The sequence below is a fragment of the Canis lupus genome, chromosome 4, assembly GCF_011100685.1.
Source record: "Canis lupus familiaris isolate Mischka breed German Shepherd chromosome 4, alternate assembly UU_Cfam_GSD_1.0, whole genome shotgun sequence".
Lineage (NCBI taxonomy): Eukaryota > Metazoa > Chordata > Mammalia > Carnivora > Canidae > Canis > Canis lupus.
This window is the reverse complement of record NC_049225.1, coordinates 11126389-11152368: the sequence shown is the minus strand read 5'-3', so window position 1 is coordinate 11152368 and position 25980 is coordinate 11126389. Positions and strand designations below refer to the sequence as shown.

Genomic DNA, 25980 nt, shown 5'->3' with positions numbered 1-25980 from the left:
TTTTAAATATTCCAAGCACCATATTCCCCCCCCCCCCCCAATTATAATGCATCATGTACATACTGGCCTAAAAGCAAGCTGATTTGTATTGTAGTATTTGTTTGCTGGTTTTTATACTAGTTTAGGCACAGAAGTATTGATTAGACTAATTTATAGCCAATCTTGTCAGGATAATATAGCTACTTAGTAAATTTTCCCAATAGGCATGTTCAAAGGTTTATAATACTGGATGTAAAGGAGCAAATCTGAAAAAAAAAAAAAAAAAAAAAAAAAAAAGCTAGCCAGGATTTTGAGTGTAGAGCAAGACAAATACTGACTTTGGGGGATTACCATTGTATTCTTTTGAAATTACATTCAAGTCTCTTACTAATTAAAACAAGTGTTTACTGATTACCTGCTATGTGCTTGTAATTGTTTTGGGTACTGGTTATATTGTAATATTAAAATTTGAAAATTTTTCTTTTTCAGGGTTTCAAAAAAAGTGAGTCATGTAGCATGACCAAGGACTTTGGTAAACAAGATGACAAAAGCATAAAGGAGTAACAAAGCCATAAACTGCAAGCTGCTACAAGTGACTTGACTTTTGGGAGTACAAAGGTACTGGAAGAACAGGGACTTAAGGGCATACACTGTATGGCAATGTTAAATTAAGAAATCTAAGTTATGGTTTAATATTTTTATTATCAGAGAATTTACATGAGGTGGCATCCAGGGTCAGAATGGAAGAGTAACCAGCAATGGAAAGCCAATGTATTTTAGCCTCTGTGCTAGAAACAGCTTCCCAGTGGATCCTAAGAGCAATAGTATTAAGAGAATTGTTTGCTTTAGTGATGATCAAAATGCTTTCTGTTGGAAGGGACCTAGAGGTGAAAGGTAAGGAAAAGGTTCATGTGATGATTACAGGGCAGACTACAAATTGGAGAGAAGAAGGCTGAGGAATTTCAAAAGAATAAAAAATGGTATTAAAGTGAACACACAGCCTTATTGTCTAAAATGAAGAAATGAAGCCTATATCAAGAAAATTTGGGACAAGGAAAAAGAATTTCTGTGCAGATGAAGTACATAAATGGATCTCTACCTTTCACGGTTGGAGATTTTGAAATATAACAGATTTAGCTAAGTGTAATGAATGATAGGGCTGTAAGAGACATAATCTCTCATCTATCTTGAATATTAAGTTGGACAAGTCACTCACTGCCTAACCCAATAATGAAAATGTTAGTAGGCAATATTACCAACAACAACAAAAAAATTATCCTACAGTAATAAGCTCATAGGTAGATAGGTGGGCAATATTCAAAATTATTTTAAAGATTTTAATCAATAAATAAATCCCAGTTTTCCCCCTTTGTCATAATTCCTGGCACCTTCAGTTAACTTATGCAATTCTTTTGTTTATGAAATTAAAGTCCACAAAAATATAGCCTTTTCTCAGGCTATAAATAAAAATGATTTCTTATAGATTAATAACTTTGCATGAAACCTCAACACACTGTAATCACATATGAAAAATTTCAAATAAACTAAATATCAAAATGAATAAAACTGTATTATTTTAATACCTTGATAAGATAGTAAGTCTCAGAACTTTAGATAGGACATTGGCTTAGTGGTTCCCAGACTTTTAGATTTCATGGAGTTAAAGTGGGGACCAATACAGAGCTGTTAAGTTTTCATTTTGCCAAGTAAGGATACTTAAAGCAACTAATACTATTACCAACATTTCCTTCAATACAACAAAACTTGGAATAATCTTATAATAAAAATTAAATTCAAGCTTATAACCTATCAACTTTTTACTTTATTTCCTTTTTGGATGCTGAAAAGTTAAGGTTGGCCTAGAATTTGCAAATTGCCTAAAATGTCACTTCGTCCAACCATGTTTATTTTTTAATTTAATTTTTAAAAAATTTTTATTTATGATAGTCACACACAGAGAGAGAGAGAGAGAGAGAGAGAGGCAGAGACATAGGCAGAGGGAGAAGCAGGCTCCATGCACCGGGAGCCCGACGTGGGATTCGATCCCGGATCTCCAGGATCGTGCCCTGGGCCAAAGGCAGGCGCTAAACCGCTGCGCCACCCAGGGATCCCTGTCCAACCATTTTTAAATAGAAGCTGAGAGATGGGTAGCTTTACCTGAAATCATCTTGTGTTAACCATTAACCTCAGAGAGAAAGCATAGATTCTGACAATTAGTAGATAATACACCTCAGATACACGAGCACTAATGTTGCTAATCAGAATGTTTATCTTAAAACCAAACCCAAATCCTTCATAACTAATGAAAAATCAAAGAAATCCACCTACTTTGTAGTATAAAGACTTGGTATACACAACTGTACCTATAATAATTTATTAAGGAAAACCGCAAACCACAAATTATAATTATATAACCTACCTCATAAATGATGTTGTTAGGGTCAGGCAGGGATAGGCAGGGCTAGGTAGGGGGCCACAGAATCAGGCTCACAGAAATCCCAAAAATGCTGAGGTGTAAGGAAACCAGAGATAAGGGAGCAAGCCAGACTACCCTGCCCTAGGTGTGTGTGTGTAGGGGCGAGGGTGTCTTTTTATATAGACAGTCATCTATGACCAACAAAGAATAACCAGACCCCAAAGAAGAAGTAAGCCATTAAAGATGTTATCACTAGTCCTAACTCAAGCCAAGACAGCACAAGAATCTCAAGGCCACAAGCTTCCCAGTCAGTTCTCAATAAATGACTGCCCTCAGTGGCAAGCCCTCAGTGGCAACCCTTTCAGGAACCCTCTCACATCTGAGAACTTTCTCTGTATCTTTGTTTAATAAACTTCTATCACTTTACTCACTCTCCTGTGTCCACAAGATTCATTCTTTGACTCTGTGAGACAAGAACCAAGTTCTCCCGTATCATATAATCTTATCTGTGAACTTTTAATTCTCCAAAATGTTTCATTCTCAATTACATGGTCTATGGAAGACGCTTAATAAATGTCTGTTGTACTAACAGATTAGCGACACTTTCAATCACTGCAAAAACAAGTTTCTTCCTAAGAAACTCTAACTAGCACAAAATCCTGTTTCAGAAATCATTAGAACATTAGTGTGTGGAGAAAAAAAAGATAGTGGTGGTGTGAGGGAAACCCATTTGTCGGTTTTCTCAAATGAAAAAGCAATCAGATGCCTTAGGGTGCTTAAGTGAGAACAGTATTTGCACACAATTTTTTGTGTAAAAACATCTTCATACCCACTTTACTTTTTTAGGTTAAGTAACATGGAAGTTTTAATATCTTAAAGGAATTATAGTTCAAGAGCATGTAACAAAATTTTAACATGACCCTGGGGATACATTTATCTAATTGTTTGAACTATCAAAATGCTGTATGTAGATCTGCATTTCAATTCAGCTATCAATTCTAATTCCACCACAAACATACACTTAATCTTATTCCTTTGAAAGTTTTGAGAATTGGCACTAATTTCCCCCCTCCCTGCACTAGCTATAAAAATGCATGACTAACAATGTAATTTCAAATTCAAAATTAAGAATACAGTTTAGTCTGTTAAAAGGATGTCCCATTATCAGAAACTGGGAGTTCATGGGTTTATTTTTAAAACAATTAACCTGTAAAAGTATGATGCTTCTTTTGCAGACCCACTCCTATTTACTTAAAACAGGGGGCAGAGGCACAGAAAGAAATTCACCTCAAGAAACTGATAGGCAGAATCAGGGTTTGTAGTATTTTAGATTTTGTATTCAAAATGTGCCTTAAAAACACATCCAAATAAGTCACATGGGCTGCTTAAAACCAGTATACGCAATTTTGGTATAAACTTTACCTACTGTAATATACAACATTGTACATTTTAAAAAATATCTGTGATCATATATAATATAGAAATGCTAATACTTGGTTTGATTCCAGTGATTTTCAAGGTAATTTTGGATTTTAGCACGTAGAAACGTGATGACTACTGAGAATTCAAGTATACTAAAAAAATGAGAATATTTTTGTTACCTTGTTGAATTGTTATGTAAATATTCTGTCCCAATTTTTCCTTCTAACCCATAAAAGAACTAATTTCTTTAAAAATACACATATTAACAATTCCTGTCTTAATATTTTTATTGCTCCTAATTATTTTCAGTTTTCACATTTTTTTTTCTGAATCAGGAATGAATGTAATGTTTCTGGTCTGAGTCTTTGAAGAATATTATATAAATAAAAACTTGTCTTCAAACTTTTGCCTTTAAGATCGCACAATTTAAGAAAATGTAATTACTTTTCTCCCCCAAATAGCTTCTTTACTGAGAACAGCTGTGTGCCTGATTATCAAGAGTGGGAAATAAATCTACCTGTGTCTTTGATCTAGCTTTGTGACTACTATTTCTGTCATGGATGCATGGCTTTCTGTTCAAGAGATCTGACATCATGTGCTCCAATTCCTTCAATGTCCCTGCTTTGAGTGCTTGCCACTTCTTGGAATAGAATTCTGTAACATTACATCTTAAGACTTTCTTCATGACTACTTTAAGTCTAATATCACTTTGATCTAAATTTCCAGTATGGTTCCTTTAATAGGTCAATTAAATACCTATAAAATGAATAAAGAAGCTACTGCACCCTTTTATTTTAGACCTGGCCCACTTGTAACTAAGCAGAATAACATTCCAAGTTCATTTTGATTAAAAACTATGAAAACATGGAAGCTATAGTTTCCATATCATCAACTCTGTCAAGAAGAGAATCAAGGTCATATTAAGACATTAATATAGCTTAATCACATCCAATTTACTTTCTAGGTTAACTAAGTAATATTAAAAGGTGATAATTTTCTTTGAAACTTCTAAGTACAACCTGCATATACATGATTTTGAGAATATATGTTAACTTCGACATACAACTATATTCTAATATAATTATTTTAAACATAAAGAAACGGATCCTTACAAGACCAAAATAACCCACAGGCCATGAGGTTGGTTTTTACTTTTTCCTTTTTTTGTTTAAACAAATGTGCACCACGATGGTTCAACAAATAAGGCAAATGCCGTGAATATGAAAGCTGCAATTTGCAATACATCACATCTAGAACCCAGGGGAGGTGAACAGAGGTGGTAGTCATTCTAATTAAACAGTCAGATGACATCATGACAAGTTGGTTTGCAGCATCAAAACTGTCCATTTAAGTTTCCTTTTTCTTAATGATCAGAGGTCCCACGTTGTCTCCAGTCTCTTCATTGTGTTTTGTGTGAGATCCATCACAGAATGGAAACTAGGAAAAGAGAGAATGTCAATGTCTAATCATAAAATCAGTATTAGCTTGGTAGAGCGGGGGTGATGCTTAATTTACATATTTAACACACAGGATAACTCTTAATAAAAAGATCTTCCTAGACCACATTATACAGGTGCTCTTAAAGAGCATATGTAAAGTATATACACTAAGTATATCCACTAACTTGTGGATAATACACAGATCATTAATTGCATTTCCATTTGTGATATTTGATTGTGGATACTGAATATCTTTTCCATGTTTATATGCTAGTTCCGGTTACATTTCTCTTCTAGTGAACCATGTCCGTTTAGAGCCTAGTTCATTTGTTTAAAATCAATTTGTATATTATTCCTTTCTTGATTACCTTTGTAGCAATTTTTCCCAAGCCTTTTAATTTTGCTTATTTTTTCATATTAACTTCTCCACTTTCATACAAACATGTCAGTGCTTCCCTGTTTAACATTCTTCATGGAGACATCTTTCTCCTAGAAATGTGGTAAATTTTCATTATTTTTCATGATTTCATTTAATATAATTGACATTTTGGGGTCCGGTGGTAGAAAATGTGACAGAAGTAAATTTCTCACAGTGCTTGTCAAGGTGTACTCCAAAGTTGTTAAATCCTAAAATATGTGATTTGGTTTCGCTGTGTTTTAAGAACATATGATTCTTTTGATTTGTAGCATACATTATTATTTAAAAGAAGTTCTGCTATTAAAAAATACTCAAAATTTCCCAAGCTGACTAAACCATAGACACTCTTAACTTTGCAATCTAGTATTTGTGTTCTATACAGCAGACTTTATAACCATGTTTAAAATATGCTTTAGATTAGGGCTAGGTTTCCTTATTCTTGTTAGACCTTTCCTATTTATTCTCTACCTACCTTTATTAAACTTTATTCAAATAGATAAAGTTGAGAATTTTTTTTCCCATGTACTATTAAATTCTTTTGGAATTCTCATTTTCAGGTAGGTCTCATACATACTCTGATACCATTATTTCTGCCTTATATATTTTATAGTTAGCATAATTAAGTATATTTTCATACCTAACTACTTATGCTATATATTATCAATGGTTTTTGCAAGTATATCCTTCCTACTGTTAAATGATAAAGATATGAATTCAACAATGTTTTAGGTGTCTCCTCAGGACTTTACATTTAGAAGGTCCAATTATCAGTATTTTGGTTTTTTTTCCTTCTGTATTTATGTAGTTTATTTCTATTTCACATCAAAGGATGATACCTAGCATCTTTGTTTCATTCTTGATGTCTGAAACGTACCTACACTCTAGAATTTAGAGTTTCATTGTTTGGTATAAGGTACATTATTGCACTGAAGAGGCCTATGTACAAGAGTAAAGTAACAGGAATCTTAGCCTTAGGATTAAAATTGCCTCATTACTCACAGTGAAGGCAGTATGATTTTAGATACCTGAAAATATACAATCTTAAACTTTGACATTAGAAGTGTGTATTCTAAGATTAAAAAAAATATTTGGTTGATGTTAAAGAAATTCAAAAAAAAAAAAAAAAGAAATTCAATTTTAATTTTACTATTTGTATATTATTCCAAGATATAGTAAACTAGTTAAAAATTACAGAAAAAGTCAAGGTACCAGCATGTTTAATGTTTCCAAGTAAATAATCTATTTTGGGGTAGATGGCAACATTAATGCAATATATACAAATAAAGCTTCCATTCTTTCTTTTTTTTTTTTTTTTTTGGTCAATAAGATATGGTACAAAGTAAATTCATGTTTAAAACAGTCCTTGAAAAAAAAAAAAAAACAAGTCCTTGCAACAAAAACATAAAAACATCAACCTAAGCTTTCATTTTTTCTTGGCATGGATGAAGAAAGTGGCCATAACAATGCATAAAAATCAAACTAAAATGTACCCCATAGCAAATAACAGCATTTCAAGGTGACATATGATTAATATATAAACACAGACTATTTTACAGTGAGAATACAAGTTTAGATCGTAAAAGACCTCACTTTTTATAAAAGGCACATATAAAACATGTTACTATACAGTTTTACATATTTAGGTTTTAAATTAAATTTCTGAAAAATGAAGTATTTACAAATTAAAAAGCTTCAAATAACTTTCTGAAAAATGAAGTATTTACAAATTAAAAAGCTTCAAATAACTTACTGAAATAGCATGTTTTACTTATTTATTTAATCTCATTTTGAAAATACTAGAAAAATAATACAGTTTTAAAAATCATTTCCCTCTAAATACAGAATCAAAAACAGGAAAGACATCTATAGAGAAATATACAAAAAACATCTTATAAAAGATTGAGAAAGCCATACATCTAAAATGAGAATATTTTTAAAAAATTTTTATTTATTTATTCATTAGAGACACAGAGAGAGAGAGAGAGAGAGAGAGAGAGGCAGAGACACAGGAAGAAGGAGAAGCAGGCTCTATGCGGGGAGCCTGATGTGGGACTCCATCCCAGGACTCCAGGATCATGCCCTGAGCCTAAGGCAGGCACTAAACCGCTGACCCACCCAGCGATCCCTGAGAATATACTTTTTATATGATAAACTAGTCTGCCTAAAAACCAAAATTTGCCTGTTTCCTGTTTTAAAAGAAAAAATATTTCTTTAAAAAGCAGTGAATAGTAGATATTGGCCAGTTGTTTAATAAAGGTTCATGCTTTTATAATAAAGCTTTTATGACTTTAAAACATAAATTAAGATTAAAAATCAAAAATCATTTTATTCAGAGACACAGATATCTTTTAATAGAACTTTATTAATCCCAGGAATCATTGATTTAAATCAAATTCCTCTCCCAAACTTCATGTGAAGATTAGGTATTCTCATTGTATTTATTCAATAGAGAGTTCTCACTTTAAGTTAATGAAAAACCAAAACTTTTCTTTTTCAGCCAGGACCAAAATGAGTTATTTCAAGACTGGATTAGCAAATTCTTGAGAATATACTGTATATATTACTGGGATACATTTATTAAAATTAACTCATGATTCTCAAATAAGTGAATGCCAATTAGTTGGCATTAAAATTCAAATGGTAAATTACATAACAATATTTATGTTTTTCAGGAAGTGTCTTGTTCTATTTAACTTTTCCTATGCGAGAAAGAAAATATGTGTATACTTTTAATCGTAACCTAGTAGTTTTAATAATGCAACAAAAACATTACATGTCAAAAACACGAATTATTCTCTTTCATTTAAAATTTTGAAATTTGTTGAACTGTCAAGCAAAGAGCTAAAATTACAAAAAAAATGCAAAGGGTATATTTAATTTAATTCACGTGGTATCAATACTTAAAAAGTAAAACCTAAAGAATCAAAACACTGATGGAAAAAAGTTTAGCTCATTAAGTGGTTCTAAAATCTGTTCTAGGGGCTCCTGGGTGGCTCAATGGTTGAGCGCCTGCCTTTGGACCAGGACATGATCCTGGAGTCCTGGGACTGAGTCCCGGGATCGAGTCCCGCATCAGGCTCCCTGCATGGAGCTTGCTTCTCCCTCTGCCTATGCCTCTGCCTTCTCTCTCTCTGTGTCTCTCATGAATAAATAAATAAAATCTTTAAAATATCTGTTCTTACATGCCAGTGTTTGTTATTAATGAATCCCGGAAAAAAGCTTGAAAATTAAATTGGCTGAATTTCCTAAATGTCCAGAAAATATCTTATATTGGCTAACTAAATTAGAAAACTACAAGTCCCATATTTTTATACGGTTTAGAGAAGGGGCTATAATAAATGATTAGGATTTTAAAAAACCCTAGAGATTCTTGCTTTTCATTTGGAAAGCTAGTTAACATCATCGATCTTCATAAAATACACAAGATTTGTTTCTTTTTAATGGTCCCAATCTCAGGTTGTGATGTTTCTGTTTTCTGGGTATTTGAAGATAAAAATAAGTAAGTGTTCCTGTTTATCTCTTCTATCTGCAACAAATTAAAAAATACATTTATCTTTCTTCTCCAAACTTTGTATTCTTAATGAGTATGGTTTCTATTTCCCAAGGAAGTTGCCTGGTGCTATTTTGACTCACTACCATAAACTGCTCTAAGAAATGGTCTTTTTCTTTGGTTGAGGAAGAAAAGCAGTAAGATTTGACACTACCTGAGAGGACATGACATTTTATTCCATTCTTAGGTACTTACTTTAGTAAAATGTAAGATAGTAGTAAAACATATTAAGAGAAATTAAGATTTTACAAGACTGTCCTTATGTAGATTGGACAAGCTATGTAACCAACACTCTGAATTTTATTTGTATGAAGAAATGGACTCCACGCATCCACTTCCAAACCATTAATAGGATGGAGACTTCTGTGAACACATATACAACCCCCAGAACAAAAACAAGCACACCACTAACAAAACAAACAAACAAAAAAAAATTCAAATCCTAAAGTTGTAAATGAAACAAAATGATTCTATATAGTCTGTTCAGCTGCATTTCATTTCGACTTCAGTTGAGTTCCTGACCGTAACTGGCACACCCTCCCTCTGTTCTTATTTCTTAGCATGCATCCTTCTACTGTCCTTGTTCAAACTCTCTCCTGCCTCCTAACGGCCAACAGACAACTCAGGGGAGTGAGGGTAGGCTGGGAATCTAGCAAGACTATGTTGCATACTTTTCCCTCTGACATCAAAGTTCTATTTTCTTATTTCGAAAATAAGGCTCTCTCTTCCTTCCTAAGTTTCACATTTGTGCTCTTACTCTCATTTCCTTCTACCTCTTTCAAGACATCACAGTCTCAAATAGTATCTTTCCCTGCAGTCACTTCTCTATTGCCTCTTTTCTTTCTCCTGTCACATATGGATAGCCCTCTTGTGAAATACTGTGAAATAGGCCAGTTTCTGAAACAGCAGAGGGCATAAGGGGTGGGGTGGGGAGAGGGGAGGACAAATGAGGTAAAATTTTTTTAAAGATTTTATTTATTCATGAGAGACACAGATAGGAGAGAGAAAGAGAGAGAGAGAGACAGAGACAGAGACAGGTAGAGGGAGAAGTAGGCTCCATGCAGGGAGCCTGACGTGGGACTCAAACCCGGGTCTCCAAGATCACACCCTGGGCCAAAGGTGGCGCTAAACTGCTGAGCCACCTGGGCTGCCCCCAAATCTTAAGGTAAATCTTAAAATGTAATTTCTGCACACTGTTAAGAAATGATTCATTAGGCCTGGAAAGACCACTCAAAAATGTTAGACCCACATAATGGGCTACTAGTGATTGTACCCTTAGAATGAATTAGAACTGAATTAAAATTTCTATCACATGTAGCTTTTTTCAAGATAAGTAGAAAGGTGTTTTCATTTTGTCATATTAGAAACACAACTGGTTTGTCTGAGAAAAAAATTACTGAATATGAACTCAATAGAGACATCTAATCAAAGGCATTAATTGCAAATCTTCTGTGATCTTGCATGTAAGTGTGTGAGCTGGCACCACTGTGATAACCTTAGGTATCTCAGGAATGTGGGGTTTCCAAAAATATCTGAAGAATAAAAACATCCATTAATATGAATAATATTCAAAGTGAACTCTTAATTGATTCATGTGGGAATAAAAAGTTCCTAAGATTCAGTGAAAATTCAAAACCGACAAATCCTAGATGCAAAGAGGATCACTAACAGCATAAAAGATGAGCTTAAAATAAGAGAGAAAATGGGAAATAAAAAGACTGGTCTGGCATTCCTTTCCTCGAAATCTACCTAGGGGAAATGACCATCTCTAGTTTACCCATCTGGAAACTCTAAACTGTATGATGAAAAAGTAATCCCAGAATGTTTTGTTGAATTATAAAGTCTAATAAACATTTAAATCACTAGTTGGTGTGCGCTTGTGGTTCTTCCTGAAATACTTAAGATCTTAGTCCTCATAATTTCCTATTTGCTTTATTGACCTCTACTTTACCCTCTGGAAGAACCCAACCAAAACAAACACCCTTTATTTGACCCCAAATCTATGCTTTAAAGTTCACTCAAGCAGTCATCTTATTTCTTTCCCTTTCCATTCACTGCCATGTTTACTAAAATTTTGACATATACTCAAACTTCTTAGCATTTCTTTATTAATAATTCATACTTTAACCCACTTAGACATAGCTTCTATTCTAATTATTCTGTTGAAATGACACTAAAAGGTCAATGGCCTAAATGTGTAATCCAACTTTTTAAATAATATTCACTTAGGTGTCTCTGCACAAGCCAATGTTCACAGCCAAATCTTTGAAACTTTCTCATTTCCACTGTGAAACTGTGATATTCTTGGTTTTCTTTTGACTCTGGCTCAATTCATCTCCTTTTTGACTCATTCCTCTTTCCAAAATGTAAGTAATTCACTAAGATTTCATACTTAGCCCTTGATTTTTATCTGCATCAAGAATCTGTTGCATTCTTATGTTTGACTCATCAGTTTTGCTGATCTCTATCTTCAACCCTGATGTCTCAGCCTTAGACTCACATTTCAGATTATCTGCTGGACATTTCCATTCAAACATCACCTCAAAATTCCTTTGGAATTGAATTCCTGGTCACTGTCCTAGAAAGTCAGCTTTTCTTCTTGCAGTCCTATTTCTGTTAATAGTACCATCTTTCTAATAACACGTTTAGATACTTTAACGAGTTTCAGTTTTTTTCCGCCAATCTCCCTCATAAATCAGTCAGTACATTTGGCTTATCCTTCCCTCAAAATGTTTCTTGTATCTGTTCATTTTTATCCATCCCTAGAGCTATCACTCTGGGGTAAGCATCATAACTTTGTCTAAAAACCCAACAAGAAGCTCCCCAATGTCTGGAGGCACAAACCCCACACACAGATACCCAAGATGCTCCTTAATTTGAACTTATACCTCAGGGGATGGAAGAGCAATGACCAGACTAGATTCTTCACTGATCTCAACCTTACTCACAAGGGTCCTTTCCTATAGATTTTGAGAAAGAGTTCCCCAAACTTGCTAGTTTATTCAAATACCAACAAATTTTCCAGGGGCAATTTAACTCCCATGTATATCTGTATGCCTTCCCAGAAAATTCTAGCCCACACTGTAAGCTTTTTCTTTTATTTTAAGCACCTGTACTGAGTCTACTGTACAGATCTATGATACCTGCTATTTTACTATTTAACTTTTCTCATGCATATATAGTAGACATTATATGATCATTGACTAAAGAACTACCAAAATGACTTAAACATTCTTGAATCTCTAAAGGTATTGTTTTGTATATTTTGATGAGCAACAGGAGGGGACACCTACCACGGGCATAAATTTTAAAAAGCAAACCAGGTCTAGTCTACAGAATATTACTGAAGAGTATTTTCTAGTGCCGCTACTAGTACTTACAAATAATCCCACATACCAAATGAACAGTGTTCTTTTTAAGTTACAACTTGTAATGGGGCTATTAATTTTGGTTCACATTCTATATGTTCATCAAGCAGCTTCAGATATAATGACATTATCTAAGCACTAGATCACTAGATTATACAATATTGTTATATTGGGGAAGGGAGTTAGAATACATTTTCCAGGAGCACCTGGGTGGCTCACTGATTGAGCATCTCTGCCTTTGGCTCAGGTCATGATCCTGAGGTCCTGGGATCTAGTCCCACATCAGGCTATCCATGGGGAGCCTGCCTCTCCCTCTAGCTATGTCTCTGCCTCTCTGTGTCTCTCATGAGTAAATAAATAAAATCTTAAAAAAAAAAAAAAAAAGAATACACTTTCCAGTACCTAGTATGTAACTTCTTCCTGATTTGTGATAATGGCTTTCCACTGTGGGAAGAGGTGGTCCCTGACATGTGCTTTCAGAAACATAACTTTTATTGTCCTTTTTTAAATGTGTTATAGTGTCATCTTTGGTGAAATCCATTTTATTTAAATGCTAATAGTGGCCGTACATACAGTATATTGACCATGTATCTCACAATATATGAGAAATTCTGAAATCATTCAATGTATGAAGCTTTTCAAGATGACCTTAGGAAAGCATTTTACTATCTTTAGGTCACTAGCTGTCATCACTGTCTAAAAGTTGCCTAAAAGCTGCAGGTATCACAGATGACAGCTCCAAAAGGAACTCGATGAAATGTTATCACAAAAGAAGATTTTAAAAACCCCATTATGTATTTAACTATAGGAGCTATAGCTTAAAGAAAGCTTAGATACAGGGTCAATATATCAAGGGTAGTTTTCCAAATTTCTCTTGAATTTTCTAAAACTTGTCCTAGAATCCAGGAGCTTGAAAGCTCACGAAAAGAATTTCCCTTCTGTTTCTCTTCATGTTTTAGGCTGCATACACTCTTTCCTGGGATACTGGAAGCAACGATCCATTTGGAGAGAAAATCCTAAGAATAAATAAGGGATTTTTTTCCCTTCTTGGCCAAAAACACAGTTATGTTCACCTGAACTCAATAAGGGAATAATGGAATTTTACTGCACAGTAGTTAATACATTTTAGGAACGATATTCCTGAAGAGTCCATGTAAAACAGAGAAGAACAGGATGCGTTAAAGAAAAGGGGCACCTGGCTGGCTCAGTCAGTGGAGCGTGCAACTCTTAACCTCAGGGTTGTGAGATTAAGATGGGCACAGAGACTACTTTAAAAAAAAAAAAAAGAAAGAAAAAGAAAAGAAAGAAAAGGAGGGAAGGGGGAGAAGGAGGAGGAAGAGGAGGAGGTATCCTAATAATATCTGGTGATACATTTTTGATAGAATAGTTTAAAAAGAAATATTAAATTAAAGATGGAACTAACATAAAAGACTTGTTTTCCTCACCTTTTTGGACCTCCAACAACGACAGTACACAGCTTTATCTCCCAAATCCTCCATGTCATAAGCATGTACTATCTTGGGATTGTCTTTCTGGATGTGAAGGTTTACCATAGATTTGTTGCGATGATCTTTAACATAAAACCTTCTGTAAGCTAGATAACCAATTGCAGCTGTCCCAGCAGCAATAGTAACTGCTGCGATCCATTCAACTACAGCAGAAAAGAAAAACAGGAATAATTATCAAAACCAAAATATACACTAATAATGTGTATTTTTACTAACATGAATGTTCAGGAAATCCAGTTTTTGAGTTAAGCATTCTAATAGTCAAAGGTTTTTACTGTTAACAAAATAATCACAACACGATGGTATTAACAATTTCTTGTTAAGACTTTCCCCAGCCTTTACTGAGGCAACTGTGTATTTTCTATTGAATGACGATGGCTCAGTTAAGATAGAGAGGGAAACAAAATTATTTTATAGATGGAAAAGGAAAAACAATGCTTAATAATTTTTAAAGTGTTCACAAATAGATTTAAAGTAACATGTAAGCTTGCAGATACCTATTGCTTAAAAAAAAAAACAAACAAACCTTGATACATAAAAAATTCAGATTACAAAGACTCCCCGCACCCAAATAATCAGGAGGTGATTATGTTGGCAGACTCATCAGAGTTCATTTAAATAGAAGGTCCTTTGTTGATTTTAAAATGCATAACCACAAATAGAATTGGTATCCGAAGAAAAAACAAAAAAAGGACGAATAAAGTCACTTTTAATATTAAACATTCAAAGAAATATATCCAGCAGGATTCTAGGCTTCAAAGTCATTCAAAAGTTTTTTGTTTTTTAGATTTCAAAGTGCTTTCTCATTGGAATAAAAATTAGAATGCATTAATTCATTTCATAGAAAATATTAATATAATTACAGTTATATTCTCACTTAATAAATTCTAAATTTCCAATATCCACCAGTGGATGATGATTTGAATTCCCTACAAACTTCATTTTAAATTTCATGACCTTTTTCTACTCAATTATTTACTTGACTAACAGGCCATCTATTTATTTTTTGCACGTTGCTTTTCAAGGAGCCCTTAGAAACCCAAGCACTTAACTACCCCAGTTCCACAGAATGTTGGAGAGAAGAAAGTTCTGCATAGTCTGGTTAGCCTCAGCCTCAGAAGAGAGTTGTCTATTCCCAGCATGGAGTGAACTGCAGGAAGAAGTTGAACAAGGGTCAGGATAAACACACTGGACTGCTTCCCAGCACTTCCTGAGTCAGATCTTCATAGTGTTTGAAATAAGTTCCCAGACTATCAAATAAAGCCCTAGAGAGATAAGTACAAAAAACACATTCCAAGGACAAATAAAAACATATAACGAATAATTATCTGTACAGCTTATTTGCACTATTGAGTCAAATTTCTTATTGCACTAATGTGATTAATAAACCTTCCTAATAATGTCCTACATTAAATTGGAACTCATTTTTTAAAAAATTATTTTATTTTTAAAGATTTTATTTATTTACTCATGAGAGACACAGAGAGAGAGAGAGAGAGAGAGAGAAAGAGGCAGAGACACAGGCAGAGGGAGAAGCAGGCTCCATGTAGGGTGCCTGATGTGGGACTGGATCCCAGGTCTCCAAGATCACACCCTGGGCTGAAGGCGGCGCTAAACCGCTGAGCCACCCAGGCCTGCCCTGGAGCTCATTTTTACAGAACTGTAATGGGAAGAAGCAACCATTCTTACAGTTCTTTTTATCTTGGATCTTCTCTTTTAATTTATTTAGTTTTTATTAAACATTTCTAATTAGCACTTTCCTTGGGTTCTATTTTCAATCACAGTATTTTTCTCTACAAGATAATTTATTTTCCTTCCCACATTTCCATTCCTCCTTGCTAAAATACTCTAAAATAAACATTAACATTATGTCCTTCACAGGTGCTGCATGACTGAGAAAACAAGTTAATAAGTTATTTGACAGCTTCAAACCTTTGGACTCATTGAAGAATGTTTTTAACTACACATTTTGTGTAGATTTGTCTTGAATTTTAGTACTGTTTCATGATATTACACTGTAGCAATTCCAAGCAGGGCTGAAACTTTGCTCTGATTTCTAACTTGGTTCATGATATTTCTTTTTGATGTATTATTTACCATGGAACTCCCTTGAGAAAGTACTCTCTACATCAGGAGGTATAGCAATCTGTTTCTAAGCTAATGGAAATCCACTCTGAAGAGCTAATGTACCTATTACAAAATGGGATAAAATATTGTTTTGCATAGTATACATTCAGTTATATTTGCTAAATATTATCTGTAGCATAAATTCAAAAGGAGGAAATATCCCAAAGGAGTAAAATAACACAATTCCCTAAATACTGTTAATTTTAGTTACACCCTACTTTTTAGGTGAATTGTGAAGTAATCTCTTAACAGATTTGCTTTAATAGTGCCTACATATTACAAAAAGGCCTGAAATCCAAAGAGCTAACATTGGTTAAGATTAATTTGTCTCACAACATAAAAAGGGAATCTTTTAGGAATTTCTACCTAAAACTCATGATAGACCAAATGAATCTTTCTTAGCCATCAAAACAGTCTTCTATTCTCTTTTCTCATATTAGTCACTGAATCCGTATGGTGACTCTTTTTTTAAACCTTTACCTCCCTAGAATTTTTGACAGTGGAATAAATGGCAGAATAAATAACACAGAAAAGAAGAAATAGCATATGAAAGAAAAGGAAATTGACTCTAGATGTTACTGAAAAGTAGCAGCCCCATGGAGAATCAAAACACAAACTGTAACCCTACTCCCTAACAAGGGTCACTTATGACACTATATAAATGTCATAATACCATATGTGTGCTAGAAAAATGGATTTGCATTTGCTCCAATGGATTGTTTAGAATCAAAGAGCTAGGCAAATTCTTAAGAATTTCCATTATCCCCCCCTTCCCAAAACCGAATTCTCTAATCTCACTAGAGACAAATGTAAAAAGTTCCCAGAATAAGAAATATGTTGCTGTTTTATCATTTCATCATTATAGGCTGAATCAGTTTTTTCTGGCAAAAAGCTGTGGATGCCACCGGCAACTCTAGGGAAAAGAAGGAAAAGGAAACTATGTAGAGACGGGCAAGAATGATGATGGATTTAAAAGTTAACAATTAGAGAAAGAATTGAAAACCCAAGAAAATAAATAAAAACAATAAAACCCAAGTGACATTTAGTTCTTGATAGTGGATATATTCTATTAAGAATAAACACAATCTCAGAAGCAAAAAAAGACTTTACCAAAAACCAATTTTTAAGGACATTGCAATTAGCACCTTTCAGACACTTTCTGAACTGGAGTCCAGAAAAATCCTGAGCACTACTTCTACCTCTTCTGGTTTTACCCTCACTTCCCTTCTCCGTAGACATCTCTCGAGGCAAAGTACTCCTAGTTAGATCAAACCCCACCCTGCCCAATCTTGCTTAACAGTGCTTTCTATCTATACAAATACAATGAATAAACCAATATGAAAAACAAAATGCAGAAAATACATTTCTAAATAATTCTTCTCATTCTCACTCCTTCCTTGATCTACTCTTGTATAATACTGGTTTGTATAACATATTACTGTTTTTTTCTCAGAATTTTTCAGAGATTGAAAACAATCTCTTGTTCGTAACCCATTCTTCAGCTTTTCTCTACCGTGGAAATTATTTTGCTTTAATTTAGACCAAGATCTCACCCTGTTTCTGTTCCTTTAGCCCCTTTTCTGTTCAAAATGGTCCTCTCCTGCCCAGTGTCAACTGTCACAGAATCAGAAGGTTCTTTCCTTTTCAGGAGAGGGGGAGGGGAGCTATGTGTAAATCTTTCTCATCCTTAGGTCTCTCCCATAGATTGACAGGCTGTGCCTGGTAATGATTTTTTTTTCTTAAGGCCTCGCATACAGGTGGTGTTCAAGGTTAGCTGAGTAAAAAGAAATAACAGATTACTAATTCGAATTTGTAACTACCTCTGTCCATTTTACCATCACATTGCTCTTATAACATATGACTTATCTTTGGCCTCATCTTAACCTACTGTATCACATGTGAGACTTAAAACATTTCTTCAGATTAAAAATAAAACTTTATTATGGAACATTTTAGACATATACAGGGATTACTATAATGAACTCTCATTTACCCTCACTGAGCCCCAACAAGGATCAACTCACTGCCAATCCTGTTTCATCTATGGTCCCTAATGTCATTTAATATTTATTTATCATTTATAACCCGAAAGAGCAGATTCAATGAGTTTGAGAGGTTGGTACCTCTAAAAGGAGCAAGACATATAGTAAACTTCCTAAAAGTCATATACTGTGCATGAGTCCCTAGAGACAGAGGATTCCATAGTAGTGAAAGATGCTTGAAGTTAGAAACTATATTAAACTAGTATCAGATATTAAATAAAAAATACGTTGGGCATAAGTACATTGATTATTCCTCAATAAGGGAAAAGCAAAGTTGGTATCGCCTATCCAAAGGGTATCAAGAACCATCTCACTGAATAAGATTTCTAGATTTCAATTCCAATCACTTATCCCCAATGCCTCTCCCAAGTTCCTGTCCTGGCCTAATCCCCATTAATTTTACTTATAACCTACAACCGATTATTTTTCTTCTGAATATAAACAAGAATTCTGCATAGATACACACTCTTATTTTTCATTTAACATATCCTTACAAAGTGCATACCACTGGCCAATACTATTTTAAGCCCTTAATAATTATTAATCTATTTAGTTGAGAAGAGACATCTTCTTAATTTATCTTCCCCAAATTCAAAGATCAAAAATTTAGATTTTTTTAGTGTGGCTTAAAAATCGAGAACAATTTGAGATCTAACCATTACAAGGTGGATTACCAATACATTATCTGTCCCTACTTTGCCACACTACTGTATTTGAGGAAGAAGGTAAGAAGGTGCTGGATAAAGAGATTTACAAAGGTTTCAGTAACAACCTTTACACTTTTAGGTGAAATAAAGAGTATTTACTTCTCATAACAAAGTTGAGTACTTCAAGTTTAAGCTGAGAACCCTCTTCTCTGGCAACTTCCTATCCCTTAGAAAACAGCAAGCTAGTGGGAAAGTCACCTTTGGATTCCCCTATGGTTAGATTAAAAACAAAACAAAACAAAAACACCACAAACTCCTCTTTATTGCAAGAAAGATTAGTCAGCAGGTAGTGTTAAGAAGTCGTAGGGTTCACCTACCTCACATTTCACAATATGACTCCACATTTAAAAACATTTGTTGGAGTTTTTCAGCCCATATCATGTTAAGTGCTAATTTTCTTCCTACAAAATTACTAGTGGCTCAAGTCACATGAGTATCTTATTTTACACAACAGTCTTATTCCTGAGAAAACACAGGTTTGGGTTTTTAAACAAAACAAAACAAAATTGCTCTCTATTTTAACTGCACCAAGGTACCTCTATTTAAAGGACTCTCAAGATGAGCATCCTTTGAAATAAGTTTTGCAAATAATCACCTCCTATATACTTCATTAGTAACTTAAAAATGTCATGGGTTATCATCCTAACTCTGCCAGGTAACTTTTGGCAACAGACGCGGATTTCTCTAATTTAAAGAATGGATTACAAAATTGGGTCTCATGTTAACAAGGGGCCTTTACAGAACCTGGCACTCCAGATGCTCAATATTTACCAAAAGAATCAACAGGGCTCTTTTCAATTAACTTCTGGACAATCTCTTTACATTTACTTAACTGCTGTTACAGGTAATCAAATCATGAAGTGTGGGGTTTAGTAGGGCAGAAAGATCACATGTATCACGTAGCTGGTGCACAATATTATATTAACAGTTATACCACTACCAAGAATTGTTATAAAGTGAGGCTCTACATTAATCGACTTCTAGAAAGTCTCTTAATTTTAATTGGACCTGTTTCCAAACGCTAGACTAGCGCAAAGGAAGTGAGGCTAAGAAAGCTGAGAGCTCAAAGCTCTGTTTTCAATCCTCTCTCCTGGACTACTGCCATAGAGTGCCAGATGCCAGAGGGATTTAAAAAAAAAAAAAAAAAAAAAAAAAAAAACAATACTGGGAAAACCGAAGACCTCGGATTAGGTTTTTTCCCCTAAAAAAAAAAAGTGTAAAACTAAAATGCGATTAGTCACGCATTGCTCCAGGGTTGCAAGAAATTGATGGTCTGATTCCACGGTGATTTAAACTTGAGGAGAGGGCGCAGTTAAAAACAAAAACAAAAAACCTTTCCTCTTCTCCAAGCTCTGTGATCTAAAAACACAGAGGTGTCTCAAAGGAGAACAAGAACAAAAGCTAGCGGCGGGACCATTAGATTTTAAGATATGGCTAGTTACGGAAACGTCGTCCAGACTTGGGTAGATGTCTCCATGGCCCCCATGCCACTTGTGCCTGGAGAGATCACCAATCCATGCCCACATCGCTCCCTTTCCCCGTTCCGCCCAGAGAGCCTGCAGGCCCGCCTTGCGCTTGCCCTTCTACATCTCAAGGTTACAGGACTGACGGGCTCGCAGGGCAACGGTAACTAATATCCCAGGGAGGAGCCTGAGGAAGCTGCAACCGGTGCGCAGGCCTCCAGCCTCACCCGCTCCCAGGCCCCACTTCACCTCGTACGCTGGAAGTCAGAGTCATGGCGCCGTCGCTTGCAAGGTGTGTGTGCACAGGACACTAAAGCACAAACAGGCTCTCGCGGAGGGCCGGAGTCAAGGTGCGAGAAACGTCCTACGCGCACCGACTCCAGGCCGCTACGGCGCAGGCGCCGCGGCTGGCCGTAAGCACGTGTGTATTGCACCCCAGCTGATGCTGAGCATGCGCGGAGCTGCGTCCCAGTCTTAAAGAAGTCTTGAGACTGGATTTTGACAGCCGCAAAAGTGGGGAGGAGGAAGAGACCCAGAGAGGTAGCAACTGAGTATGCGCAATCGTAAGGGGCGGAGTCTTGGAACCTGGGGCAGCGCTTTGAGAATAGAGATTCTAGGCCAGATTTTAAGTCTCTCCCAGGAGTGCAGGTTTCTAAGGGTAAAAACAGGTGCTGATATAACACTTGACATAATCAGGTATCTAAGATTTTATCCACAGCTTTCTTGCTCAGTTCGGTAGCTGCAAGGCCACGTCCCGTTTTCATATAAAATGCCAGTGGCAGACACACAGATATCAATTGTGGAGTACTATTTCAGAACCTCATCTCGCTCCCGGTATACATCACTCCCCGCTTTTGAGCCAGTTATCTATTGAGGACCATGGAATCTGCGCTAAGGGCTGAACAGGAGAGAAACAAAGCGGCTCTTTTTTTTTTTTTTTTCAAATGTACTCAAAAAAGAAACTAAGATTATTTTTTATCTTCTACAGTCGGAAATTGTCGATTACAAAATACTTTATTAATGCGGTTTGCGGGCCCCAATTTGGGGGGCGGCGTTAGAATTAAAGGGTGTTTTGAAGGTGAGTCTTTTAAGAAGCTGCCTGTTTTTACTTCTTGTTTCTATGCGAGGTGGGAGTTGATTGCAGTTAAAGGATGGGCTCGCAAGCCACGCTTGGCACTACGGCCTTCCAACTCTCAACACGTGACCAATTTTGCTCCTCACAACTGGAAGCCCCTGGAGTCTTTGAGCCGGACCCCAGGAAACGCTGAAACGCCCCCTGAATGAATGAAGCTACAGTAACCCTGCTGGCATTGTAAAGCCAGCTTAGGGGCGGGGGTGAAAAACAGCGCGAGCGCGCGGGCCCCATCCGGTAGCCTTCAGCAACCGCGGGCCGCGCCGAGCTCCCGCCTCGCTGCAGGGGGTCCCGTCGGGCAGCCTCTGGGCATGCTCTGTAGCGGCGGCGGCCGCGGGTCGCGCAGTCGGAAGCTCGCAGCTGCGGCGGCGGTGCAGGCGGCGCTGACGCGCGCGGCAGCTGAGGGGACTGGAGGACGGCGGGAGGGGGCGGGGGCGCAGGAGGTGGGGCCGCCGTCGCCGTCAGGGCCCCAGGGAGCGTGGGGCGCCGCTGCCGCTGCTCCTCGCCCCGGTTCCGTCTCCAAGGCTGCGCCGGGAACAGTGGCCGCAGCGGCAGAGCAGCGGGAGTCGGGAGCCGCGCTCCGCCGTGAGTTGGGCAGGGGAGTGCCCGCGCCTCCGCGGCGTCATGGGCCCCCTTCCCGGGCCTCAGCGGGCACCAGCCGCGGGAACCCCCGGGCCTCCTCGCGGCCGAGCCTGAGCGACCCCCGGGTTCTTCGGCGCCCCCCTCCCTCCGCCCTATTTTTTTCCTGCTCTAGCTGTGGCCACAGCTTCAGCTCTCCGTTATGGCAACGGAGCCACCATCCCCCCTCCGACTCGAGGCGCCCGGCCCCCCAGAAATACGGACCCCACCGGTGAGCGAAGCCCCCCCAGAGGGCACCTCGAAGCCGGCAGGCGGCAGGCTCTGCTTCCTCAACGGCTGCGTGCCCCTCTCGCATCAGGTGGCCGGGCACATGTACGGGAAGGACAAAGTGGGTAAGTGGGGGTGGCGTGGGGCTCGCCGCTCCCCTTCCGCCTCTGCCAGCCCCCGGCCGGCCGAGGCAGCTTGGCGCTCGCGGGCCGGGCTGGACTCCCCTCCAGTCTGTGCACAGCTCCCCAGGCCTCTTCCGCGGTCCCCAGAGCTTCAGGACCCTTGCTGCAGGAGCTCGAAAGAGGGGAGATTTCTAGGGTAGGGGGCGTCAGGCCAGCAGCAGAGGTGGCGGGGACAGAAGGGCTTGGTCTCCCTAGGAGGGTGGATGTTGATTGGAGACGGCGTTGTTAGTTGAAAAATAGGAACTTCATTTTTACTGGACGGGGAAGTAAATTTTCCCCTGAGCACAAGGTCTGTTTATTATAGGCGGGTAGCTATTGCACAAGACACGGAATGAAATGCAGATGATGCTAATCTAGTGCTTCTCTTCTGTGTGCAGCTGCATAGCTGGAGGGGAAGAAAAAACATGGTGCTTATTTTATTTATTTATTTATTTATTTACACACTTATTTATTGGGAACGCTTGTCTCGGCTTATCCAGTATCCTTCTTCTCCCTGTCCCCTTGAGAGGTTTTTCTGGTATCTCTTGGGTTTCTCAGCAGGCGTGGTTCCCATAGTGCAGAAACTCGAATTCATGGTAGGAAATATACCCTGTTGTTGTACTTGAAAGGTACACAGTTAAAACATACAGATATTCTTGATGATCTTTTTAAGACTGCCATTCCAAAGCACAATACCAAATCTATCGCAGGTGATTCTCTTGGTGATACACTGGTTCTCTGGGCCGTGATTACTTGAGGAATCTGATATATGAGTATTTGAGTAGTGCAGATCATAGACTTGGAAACCACTGGATACAATTTGGTTTATGCTAGTAAAGTGATTCCAGTTTAGGGTAGTGAAATAATACGTTTTTAGATGAGTAACTGAGGCCAAGCCTGGTTAAATGACAAGCCTGAAGTCACACAGCTACTGTGTGTTAGAATCGGGAAACCAAGGGTCCTGCCTTAGAGCACTTTATTTTTTCACTGTGCAGATAACTCATCAAACAGGATTTTTCAAAATGGATGAATATTTGTTTGAATGTATGCATGTTATTCCCCAAAGAGCAACTTTTCTTACTGCTTTATCTTTACCTACCTTTCTTTTTCTCTTGGTGAAAGTTAGGTGTTAATGATGATGTCATGCATTGTGCTTTTGTCCCCACTGAATTGTACGTTCTTTGAAGTTAGAAACCAGATCTTTTTATCCTCAGGCTTGTACAGGGATTGGGGCTTAGTTCAACTGGGAAATGTTGAAAGAGTGAAAATTGACAATTCTTTTAGTATACACGGGCAAGGAAACAAATATAGTTCTGAAGGTGCTTAGGTGAGATGTAAGGAAACAAAGTTCTTAAGATGCTTAGCACAGACACATAATTGTGTGTGGCTCTTCGGCTAATGAAAGTTTGAGAGTAATTATGGAATTCCTGTTCATAGATTTATATATTGCATACCATTGATTTATTTTAATGAATTGTAATGATACTATTCCTTTAGTATTTTAGAAGCCTAAAAAAATTTTCCATAAGGGTCCTTAGAGATCGACTTGTGTGCAAAGGAAGATAGATTAAAAAAATCCCAGCATAAACATGCTCTCAATGGTGATTGTCGTTTAAGAGTGCAACCACTGCTTATCAAAGTATGTACTAGTGAGCCTATTCAGTGTATTCACAAATGTACTCTAAATGTGACTTTAAACATATTGCAAAGAGTGGCTGAGTTAATTTGTCACCCAAATTACCTAATTTACCAAGTAGTTGAGATTCTAAAGAGTCCTTAATTTTACTTATTGCATTCAATTTAAAATAAACTTCAAGAAAATTTGTAAGATACTCTTGACTAGGGATTGTCTTTGTATTACTGATACACAATTTTGCAAACATACTGTGCTAGCAACCTAATAAATATTTTGTTGAATTTAATTCATAGTTATTTATACAACCTAGCATATATTGTTAAGGAAAGGACACCTGAATGATAATCTTACCTGTTTATAAAGTGAATAACAAGATGGTCAGTAATTCAAAGTTCAAGAATTTATTATGTTTCTCTACTGTCATAAATCACTTACAGTTGTAAAGTACATTGTGTAGATTATACTTTGGTTTGGCTGTCAACTGAAATTCTCAGAATAAAGTTTCTTAAAGACATTGTGTGTATATTTGTTTTGCTTTTTAAAGTTTTTGTTACTGTCATTAAGTAAGGATTTTTCAATTTAGGACTCATAAATTACCTGTTTCCAAAAAGAAGTTGTTGGCTTTGTTAAATTAAAAATGAAAACACATGGAACCAGTTGTACAAAGGTACTTGGACATAATAACATCTTGTTATAGTTAAATAATAAGAATATGTTATAGTTCTGCTATCAGAGTTATATTTTATGTTCTTCACTAAAATATTTCAATCTTATTTCTAAGAATAAAAAGTGTTATTTTAAGATTGTAAAAGTAGTACATGATCTTTTAGGAAAAAAATTCAAACACCTACTCTCCATTTCCCAGAGGTAGTCACTGGTAAACTACTGCTGGTGCATTCTTTCAGGTTTTTGTTTCTGAGCACTTATGTAAACACACGAACAGAACTCTAATTTTTTGAACAACTGGATATATCAACAACTTTTTTTGTTTTCATTGTATACTATGTAGTATATCCATATTTTTGTGTTCATAATACACTTCATTCTTTTAAAAAACTGTTATATTCTGTAGTGTGGATGTATCATAATTTATTCTTCAAATGGTAGGTTTTTATATTTTCACTATTTTTTTGCTATTATAAATAATGTATTAAACATTTTTGTACATTATAGTATACCTTACACATTGTGCAACATTTTCTGTAGGGAGATTTCACAAAAGTGTAATTGCTATCAATTTAAATTCCCAAGCTCACCAAAGTTAGCATGAAATCCTTTTTCTGTTTTAGTATTTAACATGTTTAATTTTTTTCAAAAGTCATTAAAGTTTCAAACAAATAGTTTAAATCTGGTATTTGTTTCCTGATCCAACTAAAGATCTCGAAATGAAGTAGTCTATGGGTAAAAGAAGGATTTAAACTGGTATTGTCTATTTTGGTTTATGGTCTATTTTATTAGATATGTTCTGAAACTAATTGACTTAAAATAATTTCAAGCTTACAGAAAAGTTACAAGGATAATACGGTGAACTTAACATTTTGTGGAATTTCTTTATGTATTCTTTATTTGGAGGGAACTATTTGAGAAGAGGTTGCATTTATTTTGCCCCTTTACAGAGCAATACTTTGGTGTGTGCTTCTGTAATCACAGCATATTTATCAAATATGGGAAATTAAACAGTGATACAATGCTTTAATCTATAATCCATATTCTAATTTTGTCAGTTCCAGTAATGTCTTTTATCATATTTTTTTTCTCAGTCCAGG

At 36.5% G+C, this 25980-nt stretch overlaps 2 protein-coding genes across 2 annotated transcripts in view; one reads left to right on the top strand and one right to left on the bottom strand.

Moving 5' to 3' along the window:
- Positions 1–3242: 3242 nt before the first annotated feature.
- CISD1 (CDGSH iron sulfur domain 1) lies at positions 3243–20872 on the bottom strand. The gene is made up of 3 exons (XM_038533963.1): positions 20689–20872; positions 14038–14243; positions 3243–5254 (listed from the first exon to the last, which is right to left on the bottom strand). The coding sequence occupies exons 1-3, from the start codon at positions 20711–20713 to the stop codon at positions 5165–5167; spliced, it is 321 nt and encodes a 106-aa protein (XP_038389891.1). The 5' UTR covers positions 20714–20872; the 3' UTR covers positions 3243–5164.
- Positions 20873–22029: 1157 nt separating this feature from the next.
- Positions 22030–25980, top strand: part of IPMK (inositol polyphosphate multikinase) — a 60331-nt gene continuing 56380 nt past the window's right edge. The window contains exon 1 of the mRNA XM_038533962.1: positions 22030–22542. Coding sequence (XP_038389890.1) covers positions 22353–22542 — 190 coding nt within the window. The 5' untranslated portion in view covers positions 22030–22352. The remainder of the gene's footprint in view (positions 22543–25980) is intronic.

Coding starts and splice junctions, on each gene's coding strand:
- CISD1 (XM_038533963.1), bottom strand. CDS start 20,713: ATGACTCTGACTTCCAGCGTACGAG. Junction 14,244..20,688: donor TCTGACTTCCAGCGTACGAG/GTGAAGTGGGGC, acceptor TTTCTGCTGTAG/TTGAATGGATCGCAGCAGTT. Junction 5,255..14,037: donor GTTGTTGGAGGTCCAAAAAG/GTGAGGAAAACA, acceptor CTCTTTTCCTAG/TTTCCATTCTGTGATGGATC.